The sequence below is a fragment of the Colobus angolensis genome, unplaced genomic scaffold, assembly GCF_000951035.1.
Source record: "Colobus angolensis palliatus isolate OR3802 unplaced genomic scaffold, Cang.pa_1.0 Scaffold176, whole genome shotgun sequence".
Lineage (NCBI taxonomy): Eukaryota > Metazoa > Chordata > Mammalia > Primates > Cercopithecidae > Colobus > Colobus angolensis.
In genome coordinates, this window is record NW_012114888.1 from 1,585,849 (window position 1) to 1,598,253 (window position 12,405).

Genomic DNA, 12,405 nt, shown 5'->3' on the forward strand with positions numbered 1-12,405 from the left:
TTTCTTGTTTTTGTCAGGTTTGTCAAAGATCAGATGGTTGTAGATGTGTGGTATTATTTCTGAGGACTCTGTTCTGTTCCACTGGTCTATATCTCTGTTTTGGTACCAGTACCATGCTGTTTTGGTCCAAAATCTGCTTCTTTCTTCAACTCCTTTCTCCACTTTGGATTTTTATGTGGAATTTTTATTACTTGGCTTGAGGTATTCTAAACAGTGTTGGACATTTACACATTCAGAAGATAAAGTCTATTCCTGTTATCCACAGCCCTGCCCTTTGCATTGGGATTGGTCAATATATTTTAAGTGGAAATAGCTTATATTTGCTATGCAGAGCACTATATATGTCATCAGTTCCTTCAGGGAAATTCCTTTGTGTTTGAAACTTGACCTTAATAGGCAGGTAGTCAGCGTTTCAAACACAGTAAGAAACTTCTAGGTATGACTTGTATGCACTATTGGGTACCCCTTTATTTCCGTATATGTAGTTTTTAAAGTGCTGGTTATTTTTTAATCTGATTCTTGTTTAGTTTATCTTAATGTTGCAGTGGTCAGTGGTATACATTAAAAGGCAGTTATAATACTTTTTCTTCTTGCATGTCTAAAATTGTAATTGCAACATTCAATTGATTGAATTATCAGCTCCCTGAAAGTACTAGTCATGCCCCGCCTTTTTCTTTTCTATTTTAAAATATTGGCAACAACATTTTCCATTGTTTTACTTTCTCGTTTCTCTTTTTTAATTGTTACAGAACTATAGAAATGGTAGAGACAGAATTCTACTAATCTGTCAAACCTTGTTTTCTAGTCTCATCTCTCAGTGTCCAGTATGTTGTAGAAGCTTACATTTTGGTGCCACATTTAATTAGTTTGAGACGCTCTTTTATAGCACAGTTTTAATACATGGTTCATATATTTCAATTTCTTCAAAATAGTAACCATTTACTATACAGTAGTATATCCATCTCCTTTCCTAAAAGACAGATTTTCTGTATTCTGAGTCATATTTTGCTTATATTCGATAGAGTGGCAGATACACAATTCAGCATGAAAACTATTATTTATGTAGATATTGTAACTGTTTTATCTTGCATTGGTTTAATAATAATACTTGAATTGTTTCTTTCCCAGTCTCACCAAAAATTCTCTACATGTTAAAAGCAAAAATTTGATGGAATTCATAAATTGGTAGCAATTTTATACCCAAATCTAAAGGCTTAAGTGTATATCTGTCTTTAAATGTACAAGGCACATGTGCTTTGTGGAGAGATTGAAAACTAGTTTTGGACAGAAAATTTATTCAACCTTTAACTTTAATTGTTAGCTGAACGTAAAATTTCAGTTTAATAATGTTTTCATGTATTTTCATTTAAAAGTCAATTATTTTAAATGTAAATCATTCCTTTGAGGCCTGCCATGAACTTTTTTCTGTTTTTACTTGGAGTTATAGTTGAAAAAATTAAGAAAGTAACACCTATGGTGCTATTTAGTATAACATCTTAAAAATCTATGGCAGTGAAAGTTTAAGGCCTAGTTTTCATTAGTACCAACCAAAACAGGCTAATTGGTAACACTTTGTTCAGTGTAGCAAGATAAGGAAAATAAATTCAGCCTGTTTTATTCAGCAATTTGTGATGAAAGTAGCTAATTCCTTCTTAAGTAAAGTTACTGAGTTTTTTGACTTCCCAGAATAATTGAAAATTTCAAATTATTACCTGAAATTTAATATGTTAAGAGTACTTGATATTTTAATGCATTTATTGCTTTCGAATTTGTAATAATTCGGTGACGAAAGTTAGTTAACCTGGAGTGGTTTGAAAGCTCAAATTTATTTCTTGTTGATTTTCTAAGTTTGGTAGAAACGTTGGAAATGTCTTTCTTGCTTGCACTAAAAGAATTATTGTTAGGGAATTCTACCCTATCTTAAGAATTTATAATTTTAACAGAGTGATACCTTCATCAACCTAAATACCAGTAAGTAATAATTATATACAGTGTCAGAGTAGATAGCAATTATATCCCTTGTTTAAAAAGAAATACTATAATTTGCTGTGTAAGTTACTAGATTGGCATCTTGCTGAATTTTATTAGTCAAGGAGTTGCACGGGAAATTTTTTTCTGATTTAAGTAAAAGGAAAAAATCTCAGGTTTGAGAGTTGTTACAAAGATATTCTGATTATAATTGCTAAGATGAGACATAGGAAAAGAGACATTCTGTTTTTTACTATTATCTAGAACTTTTTTGGTCAAGTTAATATTTTAACATTGATGGAAAATAATGTGATGGTAGAGAGGAAATTGTAGTTCATGTTTGTTGTTTAGGTGAAGAAAATAAATTGGAAAATTACAAACAAAATAAGGAATGTCATCAATAATTTATATGTTGTGATATCTTTTATTTTCCTTCAGTGGAGGATATATAAGCATCAAGTCTTTGCTGAAATTAACAATCGTTCTTAGTGTTTTTCCTGATGGATCTACATCCCATATCTCATGGACTTGTGCAAATGCCTAGTAATTTAATTAGGACTTAATTCAGGATTCTTTTTTTTTTTTTCTGTTTTCCGAATAAACGTACAACTGATTTATTTATCCCTTCTTCTTCTTCTTCTTCTTCTTCTTCTTCTTTTTTTTTTTTAAGGAATCTAGGTAAAAATGGCTTATCTAACAGTAGCATTTTGTTGGATAAATGTCCACCTCCAAGACCACCATCTTCACCATACCCTCCCTTGCCAAAGGACAAGTTGAATCCACCTACACCTAGTATTTACGTGAGTCTGAATTGACTGACTGGAAATAAAACAGTGTTTGCAACTACCTGTCTTTCATAAAATCTTTCTTTAAATTTATATGGATGCCCTTTAGGAAACATTACAATTATTGGCAGCAGATTAAGTATTTTTTTGGGGGGGGGAAGATATATTCAAAAAGATTTTGTAATAGCATTTTTAAAAGACCTTCTCCGCTATTAACTGTGATGATATTAGAATCATGAGAAATATTTTTTTATTGCTCTAATTTTGAGCAGTATTACGAAAAAGCTACCTAAAAGTGTAACTTTTTTTGGGTAAACTGGGTTTTAAATCTGCATTCTACTTAGTTATGTGGACCTTAAATTCATTCTGTTTTATACATCTGCCCCCCAAAAAAGATACTACCTTCAAAATAAGTGAGAACGTAAGTGTGATAGTAGATATATGTCACAAAAAAACTTAATAGGCTATTTAAAAGTAGATACTAGTTTTACTTGACAGAAATATAGAAATCTGATATACGAAGTTGTTAAGAGTTCAGTCAAAGCAATTCCTATTTCTGTTTCTTCCAAATAGATCTTCCTACCCTATTTCCTTTCATTTTCCTGCTTCTGTCCCAAATCAAAATTTTTTGTAAGTATAAAGTTAGGGTAGTATGTGTATAGTGATCTTGCATCTGTAAAATGGTACTGGAGTTTGTTTTATAGATTTAACCCCTTTGCCCTCTAGAGGCCAAATATTATCATATTAATTCTTCCTCCAACCAGTCGTTGTTCATCCCTTACTATGTAAGGGAAGCACTGGGAGAGACATGTAAAAAAAACTTGTAACGTGAGCTCTGAGGAGAAAAAAAAAATGCAAAATTAAGTTTTTATCTTTCATGGGTCCTCTTCAGTCTGCTTTCTTTGATAATATTTGTTTAGGCACAATTTTTTCTTCTTCTTTTCCTCTCCTTTATTGTGATTTTTAAAAAACACATAGCATAAAATTTACCATCTTACCCATTTCTGAGTGTGCAGTTCAGTACTGTTAAGCATATTCACATTGTTGTCCAACCAATCTCCAGAACTTTCTCATCTTGACAAACTGGAACTACACACTGAACAACTCCCCATTTCTCCCTCCTCCAAGCCCCTGGCAACTACCATTCTACTTTCTGTTTCTATAAATCTGACTATTCTAGATAACTCATGTAAGTGGAACCATACAATATTTGTCTTTTTGTGACTGGCTTATTTCACTTAACATAATGTCCTCAAGGTTCATCCACGTTGCAGCATGTATCAGGATTGTCCTTTCATTTTAAGACTGAATAATGTTTGAAACACTTTGATTTTGAAGTTTAATTGCAGTTTCATTTCTCCTACATATTTTTGTCATGATAAAATGGACAGGAGAAATGTATGTGGTTATTATCTAATTAAAACTAGAATCAAAAGTCGTAGTGATAAGATACTGTCAAATAGAAATAGCACCCCATAAAATGCATTATTTAAATTGTGAAAAATAATATTAATTTGGAGCATAATATTTAAATAAAAGCTCTGTTTTCCTGAGATCTAACCACATATTTTAATTTTACAGTTGGAAAATAAACGTGATGCTTTCTTTCCTCCATTACATCAATTTTGTACAAATCCGAACAACCCTGTTACAGTAATACGTGGCCTTGCTGGAGCTCTTAAGTTAGGTAAGCCTTAAATTAAAAAGGAAAAAGTTTGTCTATTTCTTTCGCTATCTTTTAACTTTTCAAGCACTGGCAGAAACTTTTTTTTTTTTTTGTATTTTAATTTTTTTTAGTACTAAGAATGAGAGAGAGTATGTGTGTATATCACTTCTTTAATCCATGATGTGAATATATTGTTGGTGATACTGGTTACTGGCAATTCTGTGGTGGTTTTTAAATTTAGCTATTATTTGGGTCCATTTACATAATTGTGATTTAGGTTAATAGAAAAAAATTGATTATAAAATGTAGGTGAAATTTGATGCTACTAATAAATACTGTAGTCCCATAAGTATTTCCTGGCATCTGCAGAAAATAAATAAATAAATGAAATTTCAGTCCTTGCACACTTAATTCTTTCTCGGATGGGATAACATAGCAGTTATATTCAAGGCTTCAGCTAATGGTTCTGCAAACTTGGCACGTAGCTCAGGTTGTGCAGAGGCCCTAGTTTTTTTATGGGAACTGGATACAGTACCATAAAATGCTTTACCTTCTTCCTTTAAAAAAATACAAGCACTTAAAATATTATCCCAAATATAATTTTCATTTTTTAACTACATTTATGTATTCATGAAGACCTGGGACTTTTCTCTACTAAAACTTTGGTGGAAGCTAACAATGAACATATGGTAGAAGTGAGGACACAGTTGTTGCAGCCAGCAGATGAAAACTGGGATCCCACTGGAACAAAGAAAATCTGGCATTGTGAAAGTAATAGATCTCATACTACAATTGCTAAATATGCACAGTACCAGGCCTCCTCATTCCAGGAATCATTGAGAGTAAGTATTTGTATCCTAAAGATTATTTTAGGACTTTAAAGATGATTTTACTTTGGAGTTTTGAAAGGACACATTACTTTTATATGCATCTCATCATTTTATGTTACATAAAATACTTTGTAAGTGCTATCCAGTTTTCTTGTAGGTATGTATGTATGTATGTATGTATGTATTTTGAGACGGAGTCTCCCTCTGTCGCCCAGGCTAGAGTGCAGTGGCACGATCTTGGCTCACTGCAACCTCTACCTCCCAGATTCAAGCGATTCTCCTGCCTCAGACTCCCGAGTAGCTGGGATTACAGGCACGTGCCACCACGCCCAGCTAACTTTTTTGCATTTTCAGTAGAAACTGGGTTTCACCATGTTGGCCAGGCTGCTCTAGAACTCCTGACCTCAAGTGATTCACCTACCTCGGCCTCTCCCAAACTGCTGGGATTACAGGCGTGAGCCACCACGCCCACCCTCAGTTTGCTTTTAGTAAAGTCTAAACAAACCCATGGGTTCATGAAGTAAATATCATCATGGGGAAATAGAATTACTGTCTAGTGAAATATCTCCTTCATTTCTGGGATACTTTTTTTAGAGCAGGGTTTCTTAACTTCCGTAGTATTGACATTTTGGACTGGATAATTCTTGATTGTGGGGGGACTGTCTTGCACCTTGCACGGTATTTATTAGCATCTCTGGCTTCTCAAAAATATCTCCAGATATGTCAAATGTCCCCTGAAGGGCACATTCACTCCTGGTTGAGAACCACTAATTTAGAGGATAAACTAAGTCTCAGGTTTATTTTATGCTTGCAAAATCCCGTCTTGTCTTCCCTTTTTTTCCTTCTGCCAGATTAGTGTTATCTCATAGACAACTCCTGCAGGAAACATTAGTGTTCTTCTTACCAATCCTAGGCTGTAAGAGAAAACTGAAGGAGGAAATTAAAAAAACAAAAATATAAAAATCAGAGGATTATTATTATTAAAAGACCCATATAGCCCTTTCAGCACTGAAGCATTACAAAAATCCTCTAGCACTATAATGAGAACTTTGTGAATTCTCCTACAAAGTGAACATAATACATCCAAATAAATGGGTTTATTAAATGTATTACTCAAATACTTGTCTGCACTAAGTTGTTTGTTCTTCACATATCCTACCACTGATAGTATGTGGCTGAAAGTCTTTAATTTGTGATTCATTAGATTTGCTTGTTGTCTCTGTTTAAAATTCTGCCAACTCATATTTTCAATCAAGATAGCATTTCTACCTGTAAATTGTGTATTTGTCTTCCTTTCCCACTTGCCACTCCCTATATACTACAAAGAAATTCATCCAGTAAAAACTATCCTGTGACTTTACTGAGTTCCAGTGAATTCGTTGTCCATATAAATCTGTAGTTCAAACTTTCAAGAGACTTCAAGTACCTGCTAATATTATAGTCAGGATAGAATAAGTAGTACGAAGGAGTCAGAGATCATCAAAGGAAAATTTGGAGGAAGAGTTGAAAAGCAAAGATAGTAAGAGGCAGTCTATTTAAATGGGGAGGGTTCCATAACCAAAGAAAGTATGGGGGTTTTTTGTTATTTTTTTGAGACGAAGTTTCGCTCTTGTTGCCCAGACTGGAGTGCAATAGCATGATCTCGGTTCACTGCAACCTCTGCCTCCCGGGTTCAAGCAATTCTCCTGCCTCAGCCTCCCGAGTAGCTGGGATTACAGGCATGTGCCACCACATGCAGCTAATTTTGTATTTTTAGTAGAGACAGTGTTTCTCCATGTTGGTCAGGGTGGTTTCGAACTCCCAACCTCAGGTGGTCTGCCCACCTCGGCTTCCCAAAGTTCTGGGATTGCAGGCGTGAGCCACTGCGCCCGGCCAGCATGGGGTTTTTTAGTATGCTTTAAGACATGGACCATTACATGTGAAAAGTTTGACAAATGTTCAGACACTATACATTTAAAGGAATGGAAGCCAAAGGTCAGAAGTATTGCTAACTTAGAAATCATAAAACAGTGTTAACAGATACCATGTCCGTGACTCAGGAGTTGTAAATAAAAGTAATATTTGCATTGAAAAATACCTGTATTTATCCAGCACTTGAATTACCAATGTCAGAAACATTTTGTCATTTGTGTATAATTCTTTGTGGAATAAATACCCCCTGGAAGAACTTTTCCTTTGTTCATAATCAAGAATAAAAAGTATCTTACCTTCTACTCTTACACATATATAGTTGTGTACACATGCACACACCTCTGCTAGCTTATATCATTTATAATCAAGATTGGGATGTCCTAGGCCTTTCAGCTTTACTCAAGTTTTCTCTCCTCTTGAAAATGGGGCAAATATGAGAATCTGTAATATAACGTTGTGGCTAGTGGAGGAAGTTGGATACCATGCCGGTGAGATTCGACTTCTCTTGGGTATTTATTAATTTAATGTGGTGTTTGAAGAAATTTTCATGTGTAAGAGGCCTATAGAAACTTAGTTTCAAGGCCAGGCGTGATGATTCACGCCTGTAATCCCAGCACTTTGGGAGGCTGGGGCCAGTAGACAGCTTGAGCGCAGGAGTTTGATACTAGCCTGGGCAACATGGCAAAACCCCGTCTCTACCAAAAATACAAAAATTAGCTGGGCATGGTCATGCGCACCTATAGTCCCAGCTACTCAGGAGGCTGAGGCAGGAGAATCGTTTGAGCCCAGGAGGAGGAGGTTGCAGTGAGCCGGGATCACACCACTGCACTCCAGCCTGGGCAACAGGAGTCAAACCGTGTCTCAAAATATTAAAAACATGAAACTTAGTTTCAAAACACAAATAATACTATTCAATCTAGATATGAATTTTTTTTTTCAGTTGTATGGTGGAAAGGATTGCCAGTTGTACAACACTAAAGTAGAATGCTTTTTGCTTAATCTATAGGAAGAAAATGAAAAAAGAAGTCATCATAAAGACCACTCAGATAGTGAATCTACATCGTCAGATAAGTAAGTCATTTTTAATGTCCACTTAGTATTTCTTTTTAAAAGGCATGTTTCTAATCCTGTGTCTCTTTTTTAAGTTCTGGGAGGAGGAGGAAAGGACCCTTTAAAACCATAAAGTTTGGGACCAATATTGACCTATCTGATGACAAAAAGTAAGTCCTTGTAGTAATATTTCTGTGAACTGATGCAAAGAGTTATCCTGTGCTAGATTGGGAATTCTCTACAATTTCCTCTTCTGTTTCATTTATTTTCTTTTTTTTTTTTAAGTTGACATGAATTTAAGCTAAACTTTTTCTGCTGTATTTTACAGTTGAAATTTAAATTTTTTTTTTTTTTTTTTTCAAAAATAGAGATGGAGTCTCACTGTGTTGCCCAGGCTTGTGTAGAACTCCTGGGCTCAAGGGATCCTCCCACCTCAGCCTTCCAAAGTGTTGGGATTACAGTTGTGAGCCACTGCACCTTGCCAGATTTTTTTTTTTTACCTAAAACTTTTCTACAGTTTTTCATCAAGACTGACTATATGCTAATTATGTAATCACAAAATTATATTTTTAATTATATGAAATAGTTACATGAAAATGTATTTATAAAGTATAATTGTACAACTGTTAGTATTTTTTCTTTTATTTACTTGGTCAGTAATTTTTATGCCTATTTTTGTTGGGAAGTATTCTTTGGAAAAATTTAAAAATTTAAGCTTTTTCCTATGGAAAAGTAAAATATTTATAGACCTAATTGTTTTTCTGATTGGAACCCAAGAGTTTTGAAGAAATGGTAAACTTCCACAGATACTTGTAGCAGAGTTTCACTTTCGATGTGTTATTTTATTGCAGGTGGAAGTTGCAGCTACATGAGCTGACTAAACTTCCTGCTTTTGTGCGTGTCGTATCAGCAGGAAATCTTCTAAGCCATGTTGGTCATACCATACTGGGCATGAACACAGTTCAACTATATATGAAAGTTCCAGGGAGCAGAACACCAGGTAATTTGTATGAACTCACATACCTTGTTAAAATTGAAAACAAAATCAAAATATGAAACATGCAAAGACAGCCAGGATCTTGTCATTTATAATGAATAAAACTGAAAGAGTTGTTCCTGTTATAATGTTAGACTTTTTAACTGGGCTCAGATTAAGATTTTCCCCTTTTCATTATCTTTTTTTAGTGTAATAGCCCAGAAACATTATAACAATTTAATCTGGAAAGGGGTCATTGGAGCACCACTGGGAAATAAGTTCTTTTGGCCTGAAGACTCTGTTGTCATTCCCATCTGTTGCAGAGAGTGATGGGGTGCAGTGTTTTTTAATTTTTCTTTTAACCCAAGTGACAATAAAAAGTATGTTTTATATGTAACCGAATGCACATGTATGTATACAGCAGCAGTTTTATCGAACAGTATGTTTTCCAGTCAATTCCATTCTGTTTCATTTAAAAAATAAAGTGTAGGTTGCAGTTTTCCAAGTGGATCACAACTCACAGTTTAAAAATAACTTCATGATGTGGAGACATTACTAGACTCATTCTAATAACTAGTCTAGACTTTGCCACTAATTAGGCTTCTCACTTTTGACAAGTTACATTTCTTCTTTAGGTCTTTTTCTTCATTTGTAAAGTGAATTACATTGTTTTTAGACTTAAATTTTCTATCCAATACTGAAGTACTATCTTCTTTGTGCTCCTTTGCATTAACATGAGATTTCACAGGGTGATATTCAAAATATTTAACAGTTGTTACAATCCCAGCACTGATCAGTTAGAAGAGATACTGTTGATAACCAGTTCAACTGTACCAATATACTGTGAGCTGCAGGTCTCCCTCAGGTGCTTCTCTTTGCTACTTGATGCAGCCATGGTTTGAAAACCAGACTGCTTCCTTCTTTGTTCACATTCTTACTGAGTCGTGCTTAAGAATTGTTTGAAAATAGGGCTGTGCTTGCTTCTGGGTAAAATGGGTCAGTGGTTCCCCATCCCGGCTGCTGATTTGATTCTCCTGGTCCTTTGTTTCTTTTTCTTTTTCTTTCTTTTTTTTTTTTTTTAAGAGACAGGGTCTTGGTATGTCACCCAGGCTGGAGTGCAGTGATGTGATCATAGCTCACTGTAATCTTGTTTAACTCCTGGGCTCAAGTAATTCTCCTGCCTCAGCCTCCCAAGTAGCTAGGACTACAAGTGCATGCCACCATGCCTGGCTAATTGTTTTGAGGTTCACATAATGACTTCAAGTTATCCTTCCCTCTGGACCTCCCAAAGTGCTGGGATTATAGGCTTGAGTCACCACACCTGGTAGCTTTTAAAAAAATATGTAATTAATTAATCTCTAGGATTCAGATCCATGCATGTGGGTGGGTGGGTGGGTTGGTTTTTAACTGAGGTCCCCAGAGGATTGTAATACACAGCCAGGATTAGAACTATTGGTTATAATTGTTATCCTCAGACCATTAGAAGCCCAGTTCTGTCCTATTTTATCCATAGTTTAAAGTGCAAAGAGTTCTGGAATAAACGATGGAAGAACTATATTCTACTCTGTACTCTATCATTGGACCCTGATATAAATGTTGGGCAAAAAACATTATTTTGAGTACCTTGTTATGGGGTAAACACTGTTCCTGGAGATTAGTTCATAAGGAAAGAAATGGTAATGGTATCTATAATAGCTAATATTTATTGTTTACTGTATACAGATGGTCCCTGAGTTGAAATGGTGTAACTTCTCACTTTTGGACTTTATGGTGGGTTTATCAGAGTATTAAATGCATTTTGAACGTAAGGTATTTTTCAGCTTACTATGGGTTTATCAGGATGTAGTCCCATCTGTAAGTCGAGGAGCATCTGTATTAGGCACTGTTTTATGCATTCATTAGTTTATCAATCTTCAAAACAGCCCAACAATTTATAGAGATTATTATTATCTGTTCTTACATACAGGGAAACTGAGTCAGAATGGTTTACCAACTTGCCCAGGTTCATGTAATGACTAAGCCAAGGAGCCTGGCTCCAGAGCCTAATCTCTTAACCATGATTATACTACCTATCACAGAAGCTCTTACTGAGTATGTTAGGAGTTGACACAAAAATGCTACAATGATGAAGAACTAAATACTACTACAGTGTTCTCTGTTGAGCATTTGTAAGGTTTTGTTTCCAAAGATCCATTTTTCTATAAACTTATAGTGTGAAGATTAATTTTTTTCTGTATAAGTACCGTGTGCTAACCGATTGCGCCACTGGAGCTCCAATTTTTTTTCTTTTCACATTTCAGGTCATCAAGAAAATAACAACTTCTGTTCAGTTAACATAAATATTGGCCCAGGTGACTGTGAATGGTTTGTTGTTCCTGAAGGTTACTGGGGTGTTCTGAATGACTTCTGTGAAAAGTAGGTTTCCAAAGTAAATTTTCTTAAAACACGTACTAGAAAGCAGTAATTGTAAAGGACAACTTATCAAGCTGGTTATCCTAATGGATACATTGCCAGTATTCACTTACCATTCAGCAGAGAATTCAGTTTAAATTATTTGATTCCAAACCTCATATTTTGTGTTATTGGAAATACTTTAAGAAAGATGCCATGAAACAACTTCATGCAATAGTAGTACCCATGAATTTAAGAAGATAGAAAAGTTGAGTTATTAGTTAATTTTTAAAATGATGCATACTTATTCATTTGAAAGGTGTGTATTCCAAGAAAAATTGTTTTGTTATAAATGGTTTTAGGAAGTAGAAGGAATTCTTTATTGAGCACCTGTACAGGCTGTGAATAACTCAAGCTTGACCATAATACCCTTTGCCATATCATGATATAAATTCTTTTTAAACTGACAGCTTTTTCTAGGAAGAAATTTTATAAAATGTATTATTACTTTATTTTTTATTTTTAAATAGAGATGGGGTTTCACCATGTTGCCTAGGCTGCTCTTGAACTCCTGAGCTCAGGCGATCCACCTGCCTGGGCCTCCTACAGTGCTGGATTACAGGCGTGATCCACCACATCAGCCCAGATTTTGTTTTCTCTAGTTGAAAGAATTGGATAGTTCCTTTCCTTAAGATCTCAGAAATAGCTTTTATTTATTTCTGTGTCTTGCGTTAAAAAATACTTTGGAATTTTTTTTTTTTAGTTGGTTTCAATTTGATCATTTGTCTAGATAGAACCTTATTCTCTTTCTTCTTTTCTAGAAAGTAC

At 34.8% G+C, this 12,405-nt stretch overlaps 1 protein-coding gene across 9 annotated transcripts in view; it reads left to right on the plus strand.

The window, feature by feature from the left end:
• KDM6A (lysine (K)-specific demethylase 6A) overlaps window positions 1–12,405 on the plus strand; it is a 153,187-nt gene that overhangs the window by 115,192 nt on the left and 25,590 nt on the right. For all 9 annotated transcript variants that reach the window (XR_001001438.1, XM_011938662.1, XM_011938664.1 and 6 more), the window contains 7 exons: window positions 2,639–2,768; window positions 4,335–4,440; window positions 5,056–5,261; window positions 8,167–8,231; window positions 8,306–8,380; window positions 9,062–9,210; window positions 11,487–11,601. Coding sequence is in view for 8 of the 9 variants with exons in the window: in XM_011938662.1 (XP_011794052.1) it covers window positions 2,639–2,768; window positions 4,335–4,440; window positions 5,056–5,261; window positions 8,167–8,231; window positions 8,306–8,380; window positions 9,062–9,210; window positions 11,487–11,601 (846 nt within the window). In the remaining variant the exon portion in view is untranslated. The remainder of the gene's footprint in view (window positions 1–2,638; window positions 2,769–4,334; window positions 4,441–5,055; window positions 5,262–8,166; window positions 8,232–8,305; window positions 8,381–9,061; window positions 9,211–11,486; window positions 11,602–12,405) is intronic.